At 41.7% G+C, this 21,137-nt stretch overlaps 1 protein-coding gene across 3 annotated transcripts; it reads right to left on the bottom strand.

Moving 5' to 3' along the window:
• Window positions 1-1,113: 1,113 nt before the first annotated feature.
• LOC148025502 (vacuolar protein sorting-associated protein 2 homolog 1-like) lies at window positions 1,114-20,680 on the bottom strand. 3 transcript variants are annotated; one of them, XM_087692670.1, is made up of 6 exons: window positions 20,447-20,680; window positions 19,935-20,022; window positions 19,727-19,857; window positions 5,028-5,132; window positions 4,637-4,897; window positions 1,114-1,563 (listed from the first exon to the last, which is right to left on the bottom strand). In XM_087692670.1, exons 2-6 carry the CDS (start codon window positions 19,969-19,971, stop codon window positions 1,423-1,425), a joined length of 675 nt encoding a protein of 224 aa, XP_087548796.1. In that variant the 5' UTR covers window positions 19,972-20,022; window positions 20,447-20,680; the 3' UTR covers window positions 1,114-1,422. The 3 variants fall into 3 exon arrangements, with proteins under 3 accessions (XP_087548796.1, XP_087548795.1, XP_087548794.1); XM_087692669.1 differs by having other exon boundaries at window positions 19,935-20,131; window positions 20,447-20,679; XM_087692668.1 differs by having other exon boundaries at window positions 19,935-20,033; window positions 20,447-20,679.
• Window positions 20,681-21,137: the final 457 nt, after the last annotated feature.

Genomic DNA, 21,137 nt, shown 5'->3' with positions numbered 1-21,137 from the left:
ACATTAATGATTAACTATTTGGTTAGATGGGTCCACATGTCTAAACTTAGCATATCCTTGTCTTAACTTAGTATGTAACGAGCTCCTTTGATCAGACAAGGGCATCAATGTAAAACATCCTTGTCACTTGGTAGTTGATTATAAAAGGTGCATAGAAGGGCTCTTACTCTAAATACTGATATTAAAAAAGACGCCAAGCATAAGCAAAACATTAGGGATGTGAGGGTGCACTATGCACTTCTTTGATAGGCTATTAAGAAAATGCCTATCAACCCCTAGCAATGCAAACATCAACTTTTGACAAATCATAGTATTTGCTCTCCCATTACATTAGGTTGTACTCAATGTAGTAAATCTTAGTACATTTGAACAAAATCATTGGCAAATGAGCAAAATGAGTTGCTCGACAATGGAATTGATATTTTTGTAGGCGTATCAAAATGCCATTCTAAGACATGGAAACTTCTTGAATTGATCAAAAGCAACACATACAACCACTGTAGCAAACTATGAGAAAGCTATGGAAGATATGAGAACTTTGAATCATGGAAATACAAGTTACTTTTGTCCAAATCAAAAGACTGCCATTTTTCTCGGCCAACTCCTTGCTTCACAAGTAACCTTATTCTAATTGACACCATTTAAATGTTTGATGAAATGTTACAATCAACGATGGTCCTCTTGGGTGATTAAAAACCTTGATTGCCATTTGCAATAGCAAAATGTCGATTATTATCCTACCTTCCCACATCTTATATGTTTCGGCAAGCCTTTTCTATCATGCAATCTAAGGTAAAATTCTAATTACTTCAAGGCAGTTCTCAATAGCACATTACTGAAACAACTTTTGTGTGTTATGACCTCGCATTCTTAACACAACACATAATGGTTGAATAGCACCTATTAACAAACCAACTCTATTATAGCTTATCTGGCATTCCTAACACGAGAATGTACCATAGGTTCCAATATTTCATAGTAAGTGTGGAGCTTCAAATGCACCATTTGAGGTCACATAGGATGTCGAACAACGACAATATTTCAATTTCAATACTCACAAGAGCCCAAGACCACTACACCTTTACAGGGGGAACTGTACTGTTAAGGCCAATATCAATCCCAAAAAAAAGTATTTCTTATTTCATAAGATGTAAAGCAAAATGTACAAAATGTGACCTGCAAGGCAACCAACTGGCCAAAACAAGCTTACCAAGTGTCAGCTCATACTTGGTTTAGATGTGTCTATTGACCAAATTCAGTACATACATAGGCTGAAATTTCAACAATTAGCTGCCAAAAGAATCACATCACCTCCATGAGAGTGCTTGTCCAAGCCAGCGTCTCTCTTTGCAAATAGAGCCTCTGGGCCTGCCAATCCTTGGCAAATATGGCATGCACAGAATTACACTTTACAGCTGCCAATTACATCTTCCTAAGATTATCAAGGCGAGCTTGCAAATCACTGTCAAGCCCAATATCATCTCCAGTTGCAGCGCTTGCCTGAGGGACCTTGCTTGCAGATGCATTTGCTGGCACAGCAGATGTAGCTGGGGCGTTGACAAGCTGATGCCAAGCCATAATGTCAAAACAAGATAAATTCATAATACATTATAAATTTAGACACAGTGCTACTTCAAAAATTTTAAAAATCAACAAGGAAAAAAAACGTCTGCATCTCTTTAAAACAAAAGAGACATTCCTATGTATGACTGCCTCCTAAACAATCCAATTGAAGATTACTGGCAAACTGCCCAACCTGGCCAAGTCAATAAGACAGTAACACTGTGATGTGAACTACTTTAGTCATGATATGTTTCTGCAGAGTTTGATACAATCTTCAAAGACTCGTTTTGGACTGTATGGAATTAGCAAAACTTTTCTGATAACACATGGATGCAACCTTGGTATATGCTTTTTAAATTCAACCCAACACGAAGTTTTTCTCTAACGTTGTTATGTTAACCAATGTACATCATCTTTTCACAGCATACTGTGACTAGCATAGCTCCAGATTTACTAGGATGGCATGGCAGCAACCACGTAACTGTTGATGTAGCAGTGAATGTGAGAATAGGCATGCAGGTGGACTAGCATCCAGGTGGACAGTAGGTCCAATATCGTGGCAAGTCCCACCTGCCAAATGGAAAACCAGGTCAGGCCTGGTCCAACCCACATGAGACCTAGGCTGCAACCCATTCTGCTGAACTTTGGGGCTGTGATGCATATATACAGGCAGCCCAGATCGCACAAATCTTCAGGTAGCTATCCCACTTTATACTTTCTCCCTACACATCCCAGCCTGCTTATCTCCAGATTGATCTAGCCAACAAGCCTTGTGCATTGTAATCCCTTGATTGTGCTAGAGCATTTCCTCTCTTGTTTCAGCCTTAGTGAGCTTGACTTCTGCCCTTTTCTCTTGATTTCAAGTTCCACTATGACAATACTGCAGCATTTTGCACCCGGTCATTATTCAGACCACTGCAGCATCCTCATTCTCTCCCTGCTCTCTACAGTTGCAGTTGATTTTACTTCTTCTATTGTTCCCAAGTTTAAGTGTTTGTTCAATTCAAAGTTTACTGCCAATAACATAGGGCCCTTCACATACAATTTTGTATCGAAGCATAGGTGGACTTGGTCAGCAGGGTAGCCAAAACAAATCCTTATTGTGTGGAGGCCCCAAGAACTAGCAACAGAAGGAAGGAGCCACAGCAGCACAGTGGTGGTGCACTTGAGCAAGAACACCAACATAGAGGAAAGTAAAATCACTGGATATTGTTTTTCTAGTGGTCTTTCAAGCATGAAGACCAAGAGTGGAAAAGAAGAGACAAAGGGGGGCTTTGGGGTGGTAGTATGTGTGGTTGGGTGCTCAGTTGTGGGGGGTGTGGTCAAAGGGAGGACAACAGGCAACAAACATAGTTGGAGCAAGAGACATTGAGAGCATGGCGTGAGACTAGAAGACATGGCTAAACAAATCTTGTTGAAGACCATGTCAATGCGAACTGCATCGGTACTGGAGCAGCTCTAGAGGAAGTAGATGCTCTTGTCAAGAGCTGCAAGTGCAAGCTCTGTGAAAGATAAACCATTGGCAACAGAATCAAGTATGGAGAAATCAACATATGGCAAGTTTATTGGCCTCTCCAAGTTGGCTAACCAATATCTAGAGCTTCAAATTCGATTGCCTTGGACATGTGCTAATCAAATGCACAAAGAACAAACTCCTCAAATACCTTAAAGGAAAAAGAGGGGGAAAAAAACTCTTCAAATAGCAAACATGATGCCCAGAAATGTACAACAAATATCAAAATCAAGTAAGAAGTACAATGAACATCTACTAAGGAATGGAATAAGATACAATGTAGCACAAGGTGTCAAAATGGTGTGGAGCAACAAAAGCAAAGAGAGGAGAGTTGCTGTAAACACAGAAAACTGAATAGAAGAACAAGAAACATGAACTCAAAGATAATGAACTCCAGAAACCGAATCCATATACCAAGTTACAAGAGTGTGTACAAAAGGCATGGACTGTGGGCAACCAACAAAGTGCTCCCAGTCTCCCTCTCTCCAACAGGATGCACTGTGCTCGTACCAGATGGTAATGAAGAGGAGAGGGGCTGCCTTAAATAGGCTGAGAAAATTCACCAAGATAAACACGCCGGCCAGCAGCATTAAATGCCCATAAATCAGGTCAGCTAGCATTAAATGTGCACTATCTCAGAAATGAAATGCACTTAAGTTTGCACCGGTACACCCAAGATATGTACATCACACATTGAAATATACAATGACGAAAGATACACCATAGTACATACAACAATGACAATTAGATAGGACCATGGATACCCAAGCTTCTCCGTGTTTAAATTCTGTCTCCACCATCAATTCTCATCACTCTCAATGCCCTCAATGCACCTACCCACTATAGCACATCAAGGGGCTTTCCTCTTGTATTAACCTTCTTCGGCATCAATCTAAGTTCTTTATGCTCTTCAGTGTTCTTGCCATCCTGTTCCCGGTTCCTTTTTCTGCTACCATTCTAACACATACTTCACCAACATGTGCACCACATCATTGCTCACAAAACCCGACTACACTAGTCGCACACTCATTGACTATGCAGGTATTTGCCTTGTGTCAAGCTGCCACATATCTAGGTTGATTATAGTAATGCATGCACACACACACGCATTGTACATGATAAGTATTTAGCGAATTGACCAACAGCAGTATCATTTGCAATTTTCAATGTATGCAGCTTGATGTGAATGTATTCCAATGTATGTATGTACCTATGTATGCATGTATATATACATGATATTGTGTGTGTGTGTGTGTGTGTGTGTGTGTGTGTGTACACATAATGTGCACGTATTATAGCAAGTAAAATGCTTCAGCAATCTAGGAGAAAACACAAATGCCTAATTATCATCCTTTCCAGGTCCCATCTACCCTCCACTAGGGTTGTATGTCTACATACACTTGGAATCAATCTGCAGCCTTAAAACCTCAAAAAAGAGTTATGTTCCCAATGCCAAAACATAAACAAAAAACAATAACAGTAACAAAGAAGCGGACAAGACATTTTTGAATGGCCTGACTTTATTCAAGAGCCAAACAAAAGAAAAGAAAACCTGTATACCTGGGTGTCAAGATCAATGCCAATTTCATCTAGCACTTGGTTGACTAGGTCCTCAGTTTCTTCTTCTTCTTCATCTCCCTCCATGGCATCATCAATAGCGTCTCCCATCATTTCTGTGGTCATTTCCATTCGCTCATTTTGTCTCTCAAACTCCTGCATGATCTTCTGTATGGCAGGCAAACTCATCTGCTTGTTCATTTGTCTCATGGCTTTAGTGACACCTTTCATTGCCTCTCCCATTGATTGTGTTGATTTTAGGGTCTGCATTGAAATTTGACAATAACTTTAGTCAAAATTACCAACTAATATCTACATGCAAATTATTATAGTTCTACAATAGGCAAATTTGAAACATCTCAAATAGCTCTATATACATGTTGTTATACCAGACCTGTATCCGAAGTGAAACACCTTGCAATTGAGACTTCAAAGCGTAGAATTTGGTGATTTGATGCCTTGTCCTAATAAGATCTTTTGCCATCACCCTGACTGCACCCTATCAACAATTCAACATAAATGAACTCATAGAACCAAAAATGCAAAAGCTTGAACTTACGATGCTTGCAGAAGTCTTTCGCAGATATTTGATTCAAAAGCCACATTCTAAGAGCTTTAATAAGAGTAGTCATAAAAAACACTTGGCTAATATCATAACGTCAGCATGCACTCATTTTCCTAGTCAAGAAAAAAGCCAAAAATTCTTCCATGACTTACAAGTTCAAAATCTCTTGCTCACAAAGTTGCACAATCCATTCTAGCCCATGCACATTTAGAATACTTATGTGGATCACTAAAAGGCTATTGACTGGCATCTAGCAGCACACATTGCCCAACTCTTGCAACTCTAATGAGGCCTTATGTGAGAATTTATTTGGCTATAACACGCACTATGTTCAAAGTCAAAATGGGACGCCCTAGATAAACATTTCCTAAACAAGCCTCTTTTAAAGGATTACTTGGCTGGTATCAACATTGTAAACTAGTACCCAATAAGTCCACAATCAATTGCCTAGATTGATAACCAAGCAATTTATTGGGACTCAACCAAACAATTTGGGACTCATCAATCAAATCTCTTCAACAAAACTCCAAATTGGGCAGTCAAGAAGGAGGGTCAAACAGAGAGCTCTAAATTGTTGGGTTGTCAAAATGTGCACGCGCACAACTTGCAAACAGAGAAGCTTGAGAGCTCACAACACACAATGTATTGAGTGGTATCAATAGAGGAGATGCAAAAATAGGTATGCCCTAGAGTAAATAGGCATATATACAAAGTAAACGGGGGGAAAACTTTCTAATGAGGGGAAAAAGTACCCCAATAGTCCTTCACACATATCACTATCAAAATATGGTAGCAAATCCCCCTTGGGAGTGATATAATGAACAAGAGCTAACACTCATCTATAGGGAAGTGCCAAGCTTGGTAGACTATGGTCAATCCATAAACGGGAGTAAACCCAAAGCTTTGCAAAAAGCTTCAAACTTCTCACAAGGCAAAGCCTTCGTTAAAAGAACTACGAGGTTGTCCTATGTTGACACATAGCCAAGTTGATCTCTCCTGTAAAGACTCTCCCCCTCACATAATGATGATGCACCTCAATGTGCTTAGTACGAGTGTGGAACACTAGTCTCCATATAACTACCAATGCACTCGCTCTAACATTGAAAATGGTGGTGTCAGCAAAAGGCATCTAAGCCAAAAGCACTCGATCGTAGATATGAAAGTTGCCATGTACTCAAATTAACAAACTAGAAGTGGCCACAATAGGCTACTTCTTGTTGAACCATAATATGCACGAGGTACCAAGCATGAAGCGAAAACCACTTGTGGATACAAGAGTCTCATAACAACCAACCTAGTCCAAATTCAAGAAAGCATGTAAATATACTGACAACTGCCCAAGGTGCCAAGAACCACTCAAATAGTGAAAGATACACTACACTCCTAGGGCTGTGTATAAACCTACTTATTTGTGAGGCTACAATTGACTATTAGGCCCCATATTCCATGTATAAATCAAACATCCAACAACCTACTTATAAAGAAAGATATCAAAGAGGTCTTTAGCATCATAAGGCTCAACTTTAAACCTGTTTCCATAGGCGTAGCAATAGGCTTGCAATCCTCAAGACCAAATCTATACAATAACTCTATTTGGAAGCACAAAGTAATACCTCCATGACCAATCCGAATCCAAGAAAATATGTAAATATAGCGATAACAGCCCAAGGTGCCAACTACCACTCAAATAGAGAAAGATACACTACACTCCTTGTCAATGCTTGGTGCTTAGGCTATGCATAAACCTGCTCATTTGTGAGACTGCAAACTAACTATTAGGCCTCATAATGCATACATAAATCAAGCATTCAACTCCTTACTAATAGAGAAAGACATTAGAGCAATCTCTGGCATCATAAAGGCTAAACTTCAAACATGTCTCCATAGAAGTAGCTGAAACCGGCCTTCCTTCTCGAAGAGGGTGATAATGACCTAATTAATCAACAATTACAACAAGCATAAAATTTACATAAACTGAAAATGCACACTTTACCACTTCAATCTTGGACAATGGACAGCCTATTTTCCCCAAAACTAGCACTCCTTGCGGTATTTCTTTAGCTTTTATTTCAAATGGATAGAGTAGAACTGAGATTCTTTTATATCCTCTACTAATCCAGGTGCCTCTTACTGTCAAAACTGACTGGCAAGCCTTCAACCCAATTTTTGGAGATTGGCCTTCACCCTACTCCTTGAAAGACAAATTAAGCCCCAAATCTGATATGGGCTGGCTGGCCTCTTGAATCTCCCTAAAATTCTTTAATTTCAACTGCTCAAAATCAAGTCCTAGGCTCTCAATTATGAGTGCGCATCTCAAGGTGATTGTCAAACCCTAATTTCTGTTGTAAATTAGGGTTTACAACAAAGACTTTCCAATATCTCCACTTCTGATAACTCAAATGGCTAGATTTTGTTGAGATCACTTTAGAGATAGCTATAGGATGACAGAGAATACTGTAGAGAGAAATTTCAAAGTTCCATCGCAAGAAAGGCTAAAAAACTACTGCTGCCTTGCTTAAACAACCATGAAGCTGTCACCTACAATGTAGAATCACCAAAAAGACTGATATCCCCTCTTGTATACTCCCACCTATACTAGGAGGACCTTGGGCTGCTCTCAACTGCACTTAAAAGGCTCCAAATTGTTGTTGCCTGCTATAGGCCTAATCCTAGTGGCTGCAAATCACATCAGCAATATCTCCTTGCTCTCTAACAGCCTCCTCCTCTCTCACAATGGCTGAAATAGACTTCCACCAACCCTCCAAAACGTTTTTTCCACTTGCATAGGCAAGTTTTGCCAAGTGACAACCTTCTAATCCAATTTTCTAACATTCTCCAGCTTATTAATAAATTTTTTAAATATTAATTTCAAAAAAATAATTTAATAAATATTCTAGTGTCCAAAAAAATAATTCCACTAACCAATAATTAAATTGGCTAGACCAATTTGTCTTCCAAATATCCCTGAGCAATTATTAGCTCTTAGACTAGTATTAATTAATTAACTATTGTCTAGTCTTTAATGTCACCACTAATATTAAAGACCAATAAATTGGTCTAGACTAAAATTTGACACCGAATACCACCTAATATTTGACAGACATAACTTATTACAACTTCTGCCTTCGATATCAACTAATATTTCGAGATATTGGATCCCACTGTGAAATAATTAACTTGCACTTCACATGTGCAAGTCACATCAACACATTTGATTAACTTTTAATCAATGCTAAGCAATAACTTTGTCTACAATAACTTAAGACCAAATCTATGCAATAACTTTGTCTATAAAGCGGTACCTCCATCACACTTCTTGAATTGAATATCTAAATAATGATACAATATGCCCAAATCTAACAAGTCAAAAGTAAAATTCAACTTGCATTTAAAATCAATGGTATGTATTTGATTTGGACTAGTGAGCAACATATCATCGACTAATACCACAGTGATTCAAGACACATTACTCTCATGCCTAATATATAACATACTCCCAATTGAACTATTCTCAAAACCACATGTAACAAGTATGCAAGTAAAACACAAAACATAAACAGAAAAGAAAGAGAACTCTAAAGTGAATGAATCAATGATGTAAATGAATGAATGAATATGTAGATGCTCAAAGGCAGAGCGATGGGAGTAGTACGAGAGTTATGTCCATCGAAGACAAATCCTGAGGTTTATAAACCCTAGTTGGAGTTGACATGATACTGAATGTGGAAGGACACCAGGATAGAAACCAAAACGCAACAATGTAACCACTTGGACGTGAAGGCACATGATCATTGGTTACAAGTAAGAGTTGGGCAATAGCAAAAGAAGACTGATCGCATACAAAGCAACCTACAGATGTTGTAAACACAAACTAATTGAGTGAGAAAAGTCAAATAGCAAGCTGGCGATGGCAATCAAGCTATAATGCAGCTATGTATGGACTCCAAGGAGCAAGGCGACAACTGAGAACATGCCACCTAGGGCTAGAGAGAGTGTGGCAACAATTGACAAAGGCTAGATAGCCGACAGAAGAGGATTGGTCACATGGTAATAGTCATGGATTGCTGGACAGCCACTATAGGAGTGATACCCTCAAAAAAAAGGGATGACTTGAGTGGCTATGCGGCCTCCTATTTATACATGTGGATTCTCCCAAAATTAAGTTTTTGGCTGTAAACTTTGGTGATGTTAAAGTTTTGGGGCCGTTTAAATGAGCTAATGAAAATTGAATAATAAAGAAGCCTGAAAATACACTATAGGATCCCAAGATGGAGGAGTCTCAGTGATTATTGATTGGTTACATGGCGCTTATGTATCTCGCACAAGGCCTCTAATAAATAATAAAGAGGCATGAAAAGACATTGTAGGAACCCAAGATGGGGTCTCAGTGATTGTGAATTGGTTGCATATTATTCGTGTATCTCGCACAAACCAAGTCTCCACAATGACCACAAGATACTATTTAAAAGAGCACCAGCTCTAATACCATGTGAAATTATGCTAGGGCTTGCACTGAGAAGAAACAGAATGTACAACCATAACTAAAATACAAGAACTTAGACATGAGCACAATAAACACAAAACGCAAACAAAGAAGAAAGAGAACTCTGAAGTGAATGAAGCAATGATGTAAAAGAATGAAAGAATGTGCAAATGCTCAAAGGCAAAGCAATGGGAAGAGTAGTTGGAGAGTGATGTCCATCAGAGACAAATCCTGAGATTTGTAACCTATTGTCGGAGTTGAGATGATACTAGATATGGAAGGACGGCATGCTGAAAATCAAAACACAACAATCTGGTGGATAAATCTGACAAACACAGCAGTGTAACTATCAGGTTGTCAAGGCAGCTGATCACCAGAAGCAAGCAGGAGCCAGGCAATAGCAAGAAAAACTGATCTGATGCAGAGCAATCTACAAATGCTGTAAACACAAACTGATCAGGTTAGAGAAGTGGGACGGCAGCTGACGATGGCAATCAGGCTGTAAACATAGCTGTGTATGGACTCCAAAGAGCAAGGCAATAGCTAAGAACAGGTCGCCTAGGTCTAGAGGGAGTGTGGCAATACTCGGCAAGGGCTGGACAGCCAATCGAAGAGGGCTGGTTACATGGTACCAGTCATGAATGGCTGCACAGCCACTGGAAGAGTGATGACCTGCAAAAAAACAATGACCTGAGTGGTTGGGCAGCCTCCCATTTATAGATGTAAATCCCCCAAAAAGTAGGGTTTTATCTTAGGGGACACAAGAACTTTCATAATATTTGAGTTTTAGGGTGGTTTTAATGAACTGATGAAGATTTAATGTGTAATGCATCTTTTTTAGCTTAACAAGTGCATCCAATTTACCGTCATACAATGTTTGTACCAGCCATTTTAGCATAGTCTTGGACTACTCAATCTCTGCTCTCTCATCAACATGTGTGTCATTTACATCTGCATCAAAAATAGACTAATCTATGGATTAATGAGAAACCTACATACATTAAAAACTTGCCTCATTTGGTGCTTCATATAGATTTTGTGAATGTGCATACGTCTCCTTGGTACATAAAAGTAAAGTTTGTACACGCTCTTCCACAAAGACATCACAAACAACCAAAATTTGCTTAGTTTATGGATAATATAACCTATAACCTTTGCTTTCTGTATTATACTAGACAAAGATATATTTAATGGTCTTGTCATCCAATTTTTTGTATTATCGACTGGTACTAATGCACAAACCAAGCAACCAAAATGATGCAAGTGAGCAACAGCTAGCTTTTGCCATGCCAAGCCTCATATGGAGTGACAAACAACAATACTTTTGTTGGACACCTATTTAACAGCCTAAAGCCAAAAACTATGTGGCAAAGCTTGACTTTTGATCATACATCATGTCATCTCCATGAGAGAGGTCTTTCACTCAACTACACCATTTTGTTGTGGTGTATACATATATTAGTGTTTTATCCCACATTCAGCTAGAAATGCATTAAACTCTCTAGATATATACTCCTCTTCTTGATCAGACAAACAGTGTCCACTTTAGATCCTGTCAAATTTTCAACGATACATACAATTTATTTAAATCACAAAAACACTTCAAACTTGGCTTTCAAACTGTGTTTGCATCGAACCACAAACATCATTGACCATGTTCTAGATAGAAAGTACCCTACATTTTAGCTAATATGCAACCCTTACAAATGTGATTTTTAGGTCCCTTAAGAGTAGGTGATGAAAACACCATATCAAATTTTTGTAGATGCAGCAAACTAGCAAAATTTAGATAACCAAAACGCGCATACCAAAGTTCTATGTGAATCTACAACTACACATGTCATAGCTTCCATACGTTTCTCATAATTATTGAGCTTATATAGCCCACAACATAGGGAAGCAAATGTAGTAAGTATATCACCACATGATAGATCATAAACTATACATCTCATTCACAAATTTAACAATCAAGCAGATCTTGGCAAATGCAAACATTGATAACAAATTCTTTTTTGTCTCTGGCACATACAAAGCATATATAAGTGTGAAAACATTGTCGTTAGCAACAACACAATTTGCCAACTCCTTTACTAGGATAAGAAAAGTTATTTGTACATGTGGCAATATCACCCTTGGGTCACACTCGAGAGAAGTGAACGATGTTTGGAAGTAATATGCTTAGTGGCAACATTGTCAAAGTATTACACATTTGAATCCACAACAGACATCCAAAAATCATGTAAAAAAGGGTAATAATTGCATTATGCACTAAACACCCACTCTATATCGTCCATAACATTCACATATTCTGAATTAGAAGAGGTATATGCAACAGTGTACAAGCCCCTTTCTTCTTAGCCTCTTTCATAGCCAATTTAAGAGTGTCCTTAATGACAATCTCTTGTTCACGATACATGTAATAGATTTTAGCATTTACAAATTTTTCCTTCCTAGCAAAAAAATATAGCTTTTTCTTTACTTTTTTGACTAACCATAAAAGCTTAATCTACAACATACATAATGGGTCTATTTTGACGAGATTCTTCTTAAACCAACTTATTAAATGACAAAGCATTGGAATTGCCTTTCATCATCAGACGGAGAGTAGACACAAAACTCTAATAAGAATCAAGAAGAGCACTGAGAACAATTTGCACAAGTAAATTGCTTCTTTTAAGGGAGAGCTGTCATCATCTTTCTTAACATCCTTCTTTTTCTTTCCTTGTTGTTTCCTTCTTTCTTGCTCTTTCTTGTAGTAGCAACAATCCAGCTTTTTATGCCCTTTACATCCACATTGATAGCAAGTAACATCCTGTTGTTTGCCCTTGCTTTTACTCTTGCTTTTGCCTTTATTTATTGCATTACCCCTCTCTTTTGACCTATCTCTAAGATGATAGACCGAACCCCTGCTTTCTCCACTGGACTTTCATCTAGTCTCCTCATTGAGAATAGAGCCCTTAATATCATCAAAGGTTAAAGCAAGATTGTTACTTAATTAAACAACTAAAGACTCCCAACTATCAAGTAAAGTCATCAACAAGAAAATAGCCTTCAATTTATCACTAAAGAGCTGCAAAACAAAGTCCTGCAACTGGCTCACTTGTGAAAGTACTCAAATGCTCCGATACTAACTTAGACTCATTTAACTCCATGTTTACAACTTTGTGCATGAGATACATTTAATTTACTGGAGTTGTATTTTCATAAGTGTCCATCAACTTTTTCCATATGGCATAAGTGTCAGAGATCATAGCCTGTTTCAGGCAGGCAGCAGCTGCACAGTCCAGCTGCACAGTCGGACTGTGCAGTCGGACTGCCACGTGGCAGTCCGACTGCCTGCAGCTGATTTTTATCAGGCTGCGCCTTATTTTGGCGCCCCATCCTAGGCAGATTTTCGCCTATTTATTGCTGACGTTTTCAGCAGTCTGGCATTCATTCTCTGTCGCAGATTACAGACCGGTGCCGTGCAGATCTCTGTCTCTGTTCGCAGATTTCTAACAGCAGACAGTGCAGACTGCAGCAGACTTCGAGGTGGACAGCAGGTCGCATCGTCGAGGTGGAGACACGCAGTCCAGCACACTGCGCCCGTGTATATCTTTGTATTCAGCATTCTTTATACAGCAGATCTTCAGTGTACACTGTCTTTTTTTCTCCCTTCTCTCTCTGCGTTCTCTCTCTCTCAGTCCTACGCTTCCGCACCGCTGCACTCTGACATGGTATCAGAGCAGTGTTTGAGGGCTGACTGAGCGCAGAATTAACCTGAAGAGGAGTTTCCATCGCGACACAAATTTGCGTTTTTTGCGTTTAAGGGCAGACAGGAGGGCTGCGCCTTGGAACAAGGCTGAAACGAGTGTGGGCGCACAGGAAAGGAGTACAGGTGGTGGATTTGCTGCTGTTTACTGCTGTTTGTCGCGGAGAAAGTTTGAGTTTTCAACCTAAAAGTGCAGGTTTTGCTTTTTCATCGCCTCCGGCGGGTGAAGGAGCTTCGGGACGCTGAAGAGCCTTAGCAGGCTGAGTCTACTCAGTCAGAGGGGGCTGCTTTTGCGTTTGAGAAGGCATTGCAGGTAAAGATGTCTACAGAGATGGACTTGGAGTTCCAGGCGATTATGGACCGGAAGGTGCCTGTCCTACCGGCTCTTCCTACAGATCAGAAGCTCGACGGCGACAACTACCGCATTTGGCGCGTTATGATGTTGGCCATTCTGGAGTCCTATGATTTGGCGGAGTTGGTACAGGAAGATATTGACCGGCCCTCGGTAAGAGATGAGTCCAAACTCTCTTCCGATGCTCGTACGGAGTTGGCCAGGGCCCAGTCTCATTGGGACAAACTGAATGCCAGGATTCGATCCTTTCTCTTTCTATCATGCACTACAGCCGTGATCGCTCACATCGAGCACTTGACGGTGGCTCGTGAGATATGGCTGGAGCTTGATCAAATGTACAATCGGATGACCCTGATGAAGAGGGTTTCTTTGGAGGTTCAGATGCGGACCTTGTCCGTCAATAAGTCTTCTTCGCTAAGGGAACACATTAACAAGCTAAGGCAGCTACAGATGCAGGTTCAGAATGCGGGGAAGCCGATCTCCTCCGAAGACATGGCGATTACACTCTTGTCCCAGTTGCCGCCACGATTCGGTACATTTTACTCTGCCCTTATTGCTTCAGGGCGCGAGTCTACTCTTCGATGGGAGGAGTTGGTTCCTATGGTCTTGGACCAAGAGGAACAGTTAAAGGGACAGAATGCTTCCAAGACGGAGGCGTTGACAGGTCAAGCCTCTCAGAAGAAGGGGAAGGACCAAAAGAAGAAGAAGGGGGATAACAAGTCCAAGAAGGACAAGGAGAAAGACAAGGACAAAGACTCCACATGCCATATTTGTGGAAAGACTGGCCATTGGAAGAAGGATTGCCCTGACAAAGACTCGAAGGACACCAAGAAGAAGGACACCAAGGATTCTGGAGCGGTGGCTGCACCCTCATCAGCTGCATTTCTACATTTAGTTGTCATTGAGGACGCTTCTCCGAATGCTTCTGATGCTGCGATGGCGGCTTCCCAATCTCGAGAGTGGATTATTGATAGTGGTGCCTCACGGCACATGACTCCTTCATCAGATGGTGTTGCCCAGCTGCGACCTTCGCGTGGGCAGGTTCTCATTGGAGACAGCTCTTCTGTTTCTATTGCAGGTCGGGGTAAGATGCAGCTTATTCCGGATGGACGAGGTGGCACCCATACTTCAGAGGTTTTGCATGTACCAGGATTGGGGTACCATCTCCTTTCAGTCCATAAGATTTGTTCCCTTGGTCTTCTGGTGGAGTTTGACAGTTCTACAGTGCGAGTCCTTGATCGTGAGTCGAGGAAGGTTCTATCATGTGGATATGAGGAGAACGGCATTTACAAACTGAAGTCTTCCACTGCCCTCTCTACTCTTCTTCTTACCTCACAGTCACAGTCTGAATTATGGCATGCTAGGTTTGGTCACCTGAACTATGACTATCTTCGGAAGGCGTCACGGGGACAGCTTGTTCGAGGGTTGCCGGATATAGTGGTGAGCCAGCAGCCATGTGTCTCCTGCATAAAGGGGAAGCAGCATAGGGATGCCATTCCCCACACCGCTTCGCGGCGGTCTACTTCACCGATGGAGTTAGTATCTACGGATCTATGTGGCCCTATGAGGAATGAGTCCCTGCGTGGGAGCTCGTACTTCATGCTGATCGTGGATGACTATAGCAGGATGACATGGGCCTACTTTTTGGCACTAAAATCAGAAGCTTTCTCGCACTTCAAGGATTGGCTTCTCTTTGAGGAGAACCGATCAGGCCGGAAGTTGAAGACCTTGCGATCCGACAAGGGAGGTGAATTTGTCTCTAATGAATTTGCTCGGTTTTGTGCAGATAGAGGAGTTCACCAGGAGTTTGCCAATACGAATACTCCACAAGAAAATTGTATTCTCGAACGGAAGAACCGCAGTGTGATCGAAATGGCGCGCACCATGATGGAGCACCGACAGACCCCCCAGGTTCTGTGGGCTGAGGCTGTGGCTACTGCAGTCCACATCCTTAATCGATCTCCTACTTCGGCCGTGGAAGGGATGACTCCATTTGAGGCGTATTTTGGGTCGAAGCCAGATGTTTCTTACTTTCGGGTCTTTGGGTGTGATGCCTATGTTCACATTCCCAAAGGTCACCGTGACAAATTCGAAGCGGCTTCCCGCAAACAGGTATTTGTTGGCTACAGCTCCCAGTCCCAAGGCTACCGACTCTTTGATCCCGTCAAGCGGGATGTATATACTAGCCGTGATGTGCGGTTTGTGGAGGTTCCGGCTTCTTCAACGGGGGAGGAGCATCCCGTTCTTGGAGATCCAGGGGAGAGTTTGGCTCCTTCTACAGTTCCACTGGAGCCTGTGCCGTTTGATTATGATTCTGTTTCTGACACAGAGTCTACTGTTCCACCGGATCCTTCTGAGGAGTTACCACCGGTGGACATTCCAGAGTCTTCTACTGATGGAGAACGTCGAGGGGAGGTTCGGCCTCCTCCTCGCTGGGCCCGTGACACACTCCGTGATTCAGGGATCGAGGGGGTTCCTGAGGAGTGGGGACCGCAGGATGGTCCGCGGCGGTCACGGAGGCACCAGGCGCATTCTTCGGAGCTTGTTTGCTCCAATTATTGTTTGATGTCCCGAGTTATGCAGGATCGAGAGCCCACCTCCGTGAAGGAGGCTTTACAGTCCGCCCCATGGAAGAAAGCTATGGAAGCTGAGTTGGAGGCTATTGAGAGGAATGGCACTTGGTCACTTGTGCCACGCCCCCCGAAGAAGAAGGTGATTGGAGTCAAGTGGGTCTTCAAGACCAAATATCTCAGTGATGGTACTTTGGATAAGCACAAGGCTCGCCTTGTTGCTAAGGGTTTTGCCCAGCGCCCAGGGATTGACTGTCATGACACCTTTGCCCCTACAGCTCGTATGGCAACCATTAGAGCTGTTCTTGCTTTGGCTGGCCATAGGAGATGGCCTGTTTATCAGCTGGATGTGAAGTCGGCCTTCCTGAATGGTGATTTGAAGGAGGAGATCTACGTTGAGTAGCCTCCTGGCTTTGGTTCTTCCGATGGGAAAGTCTACAGGTTGAAGAAGGCCCTGTATGGTCTCAAGCAGGCCCCGCGAGCTTGGAACGAGAAGATTGATTCGTTCCTCCAGACTCAGTTGGGATATCGGCGGTCCAAGGCCGATCCGCAGCTGTATGTTCACACTTCCGAGGATGGTTGTGTGCTGTTTGTATTATATGTTGATGATTTGATTGTCACAGGTGATGATGCACAGCAGGTCCAGGAGACAAAGTCAGCTTTACATCGGACGTTCGAGATGACGGATTTGGGGCTACTCCATTTCTTTTTAGGACATGAGATTTTTCAGTCTCAGAGGGGGATCTTTCTCTCCCAACAGAGATATGTACAGGAGCTCTTGGTGTCTTTTGAGATGGATGATTGTCGGGCCCTCTCTACTCCTATGGATTCGAACTGGAAGGCCACTTCCCACTCAGCTTCTCCTTTGGCGGATGCTTCCCGCTATCGACAGTTGATAGGGTCTTTGATTTGGCTTCTCAACACCAGGGTTGATCTATGTTTTGCTGTTGGGCTCTTGGCAGGGTTCATGAGTGAACCTAAGACGGTGCATTGGCAGGCTGCTCAGAGGATACTTCGGTATCTGAGGGGGACGTCTGATTTGGGGATTCATTACCCCGCAGGGATAGATGGGTCAGATCTTGTACTTGCAGGTTGGAGCGACTCGGATTGGGCCGGTGACGTGGACCACAGGCGGTCTACAACAGGTTACTGCTTTACTTTGGGTGCAGGTGTTATTTCTTGGAGTAGCAAGAAGCAGCCCACGGTAGCCCTTTCGTCTACTGAGGCGGAGTATCGGGCCGCGTCTTCCACCACATGCGAGGTTGTGTGCCTTCGGAGACTGTTGGAGGAGCTTGGGTGCCCCCAGACTCGTCCTACATTGCTGCGATGTGACAATGAGAGTTACATTGCCTTGGCGAGGAATCCTGTTTTTCATGCCCGGACGAAGCACATTGAGATCCAGTACCACTTCATCCGAGAAAAGCTTTTGGATGAGACCATCACTGTGGAGTATTGCAAGACGGAGGATAATCTTGCGGATTTGTTTACGAAGGCGCTTCCTCAGGCTCTACTTCGGCAACATTCCAGATCCCTCAGGCTTCCGCCCTGTCCAGGCTCTGAGAGGGGGTGTCAGAGATCATAGCCTGTTTCAGGCAGGCAGCAGCAGGCAGCAGCTGCACAGTCGGACTGTGCAGTCGGACTGCCACGTGGCAGTCCGACTGCCTGCAGCTGATTTTTATCAGGCTGCGCCTTATTTTGGCGCCCCATCCTAGGCAGATTTTCGCCTATTTATTGCTGACGTTTTCAGCAGTCTGGCATTCATTCTCTGTCGCAGATTACAGACCGGTGCCGTGCAGATCTCTGTCTCTGTTCGCAGATTTCTGACAGCAGACAGTGCAGACTGCAGCAGACTTCGAGGTGGACAGCAGGTCGCATCGTCGAGGTGGAGACACGCAGTCCAGCACACTGCGCCCGTGTATATCTTTGTATTCAGCATTCTTTATACAGCAGATCTTCAGTGTACACTGTCTTTTTTTCTCCCTTCTCTCTCTGCGTTCTCTCTCTCTCAGTCCTACGCTTCCGCACCGCTGCACTCTGACAATAAGCTGTAGCAAGACACTTAATGTCTATAAGTAGATCATCAGATACAGCCATTTTAATGTAAACAATGGCCTTCTTGTTGAGTCTAGCCCAATCCTCATCCATCATAGCTATAGACTTGACTTTCAAAAGAGTATTATCACAATCCTTGAGAAACAAAATGCCTTGCATCTTGTCCTTCCACAAGTCAAAGCCAATGCTATCAAACCTCTTGATTTCAAGAAGGGATTCAGTGTCACTGCTGCTAGAAGCATTTGCAGCCATTTTTCAGCAATGCACCCAAAGATCAATGCTGCAATTTAAGACAGCAAACAATGAGCTGAATATTCAGCTAATATCAGCCCAAATTTTCAGGCAATAAAAACAAGGTTCAATCCAAATACATGTACAACAATAGAACAAATGGCTTTCAGCAGTATAACTGAAATTTCAGCATACAATCCATGCATGCATCACTGCCAAGTGCCTCCCATTTCAGCATTATCACCAAAAATACATTTGCAACAATCCCAGATCTGCAAGTGATTACTAAGACTGCTCCAACATAACTATTTAGCAATACATCAACTCAATGGAAGCTCCCCAACATGTGTACCGCATACATATGTGGCCAAGTCATCTTCTGATACACAAAAACACCAAAATTCTCTGCAATTTCTTCAAAATCTCACAAGTGGGAGATAAACTCACAGCACCAAGATTGCTTCAACAATGTTTCCAATGTACATTTCAGACATCAATTTTGCCAAAATTCTCAAATTTCAGCAAAAAAACCCCAAATTTTCACTGAGACCAATTTGCCCCGATTGCATTAATACATGATCCCGAGAGAGCATAAAATTGGCAAAATTAGTAAATTTTGCCAAAATCTTGCAAAAGCCCCAAATTTCTCAGGTCCAAATGTGCACCAATTTCAATTTTATTCTTACGATACTTATCCAATTTGATTATTGATGGGATGGGAATACTCTAATCACCAATGATCAATCTCAAGACAAGATACTCTATCAAGGTTGATGACTGATGAAGATCACAAATCCCATCATCCTTTGCTAGATTTATAACATATCACAAACTCAACGTTATAGCGCATATGTGGTTTGAATAGTTTATGTACGAAAGAGGACTGCGCTAACATAAATTCATTCAAAAGACTACACAATAATAGTGTTTTTCCTTCTCGATTACATGTTACTAAATGCAAACATGTCATTAGAAGGTCACAATAGCTAACTTATCATTATATCACATGGCAATAAGTTAAATCACACAGGATCGGGTCAAATCACTTTCTGTGACAACCATGAGAAAGAAAAAAGAAAAGCAACAAACCATTTGGTTTTGTTTTGCAGTCTTCTTTATTTCTACTATCAATTTCTTCTCTTGTGCTTGTAAGCTTTGCCTTTCTCGTTCTATTTCTCGAATTGACCGATCAAGCATTCTCTTGTTCTCCCGCAAAAGCTCTAGAAAATCATAAGTAGGTTAATACAAAGAAATTGTTGCCTGTATCAACCGGTGAACCACGAATCAAAAAACTCACCTGCAGGAGTCTTTCTGTTCCCAAAAAGAAAACTCATCCTGATCTTGAGATGGTAATGATGAGGCTATTTTTCCTGGTCAAACGTTCACTGCAGGTATTCTGATACAAAATCAGAAGTTATGCACTGGATCAAGCCCCATTTTCAAGATGTCACTGGAATCCAGACAAGTCTAACTTTTCTTTTAAGAATGCTTGGGCTGAAAAACAGACAAAAAAATCTGTACTTTCATACTCCAGGCAAGCATGATATGTTTATAACACCTCACACTTCAAGCATCAGAATCGAGATAAAATTTCTTCAGACATTGTTCAATGCGGCCATTGTGTGATTCCCATGCCTCTTCGGTTATGAACTCAAAAATTTGTTTCCTTCGTCATGTTTTTCGATCAAGTACGCAATCTAATGATGTGATAACAGTTTCATCGACTGATTCTCCGTGCATAGTGCAAGTTCCTACGAAGAGAAAATCCCGCCTTCGCAAAACGAATGGCAGGAGAATGGGAACCTGTACCTGGGACTGCAGATCGAGATCTTCTCTTTCCTTCTTTGTTCCTCCTTTCTGCTGCGGCTGCTGCTACCGCTTCTTCTTCTTCTTCACGGAAGACAGACCTGTCTTTTCCTTCTTCGCGTAAAAGAGATCTTTTGCTGAGCATGAAAAAGAAGCAAAGAATTCCGCGTCGGAGGGCCCAACATTAACGTATTTTCCCCTTACAATTTTCCACTTGCAGGCAGTCGTTAATCGCCCAGTTTTAGCGTTTGTTGTAGGGAAGCCTCTTGAGTCTTAAGCCCCAAATTCCAATGGTTTTTTTTTCTTTTGTTTTTTTAATAATGTGGTACTAGTGTTTCGCACGCACAACGTTAAGCTCGCTTTGCTGCCCCAAAGTGGCAAGCAAGCTTGCTATGTTATCTCACCATAACTTCATTCAACAATCCATTTCTCATCTCTTTGTTTTTTGTTTTTTTATTTTCTCTCTCTTTCTTTAATCTCTAACTTTTATTTTAGTTTATTTTTTCTTTTCTCCTAGTTTTCTCTATCTCTCTTTTTATTCTCCCCCATCTTTCCTTTCTTTTCCTTCTCTCTCCCTCTCTTTTTTTTTTCTCTTCTCTTTTCATTCTCTTTTTACATTTCTTCTTCTTCTTCTCTCTCTCTCTCTCTCTCTCTCTCTCTCTTTCCTTCTCTATTTTTTATTCTCTTTCTCTTT

Source organism: Lygodium microphyllum, chromosome 14 (genome assembly GCF_053477565.2).
Source record: "Lygodium microphyllum isolate KBCC chromosome 14, Lygodium_microphyllum_v1.1.10, whole genome shotgun sequence".
In the NCBI taxonomy this organism is placed as follows: Eukaryota; Viridiplantae; Streptophyta; class Polypodiopsida; order Schizaeales; family Lygodiaceae; genus Lygodium; species Lygodium microphyllum.
Note: the sequence above shows the minus strand (reverse complement) of the source record. Positions and strands in the feature narration are given on the sequence as shown.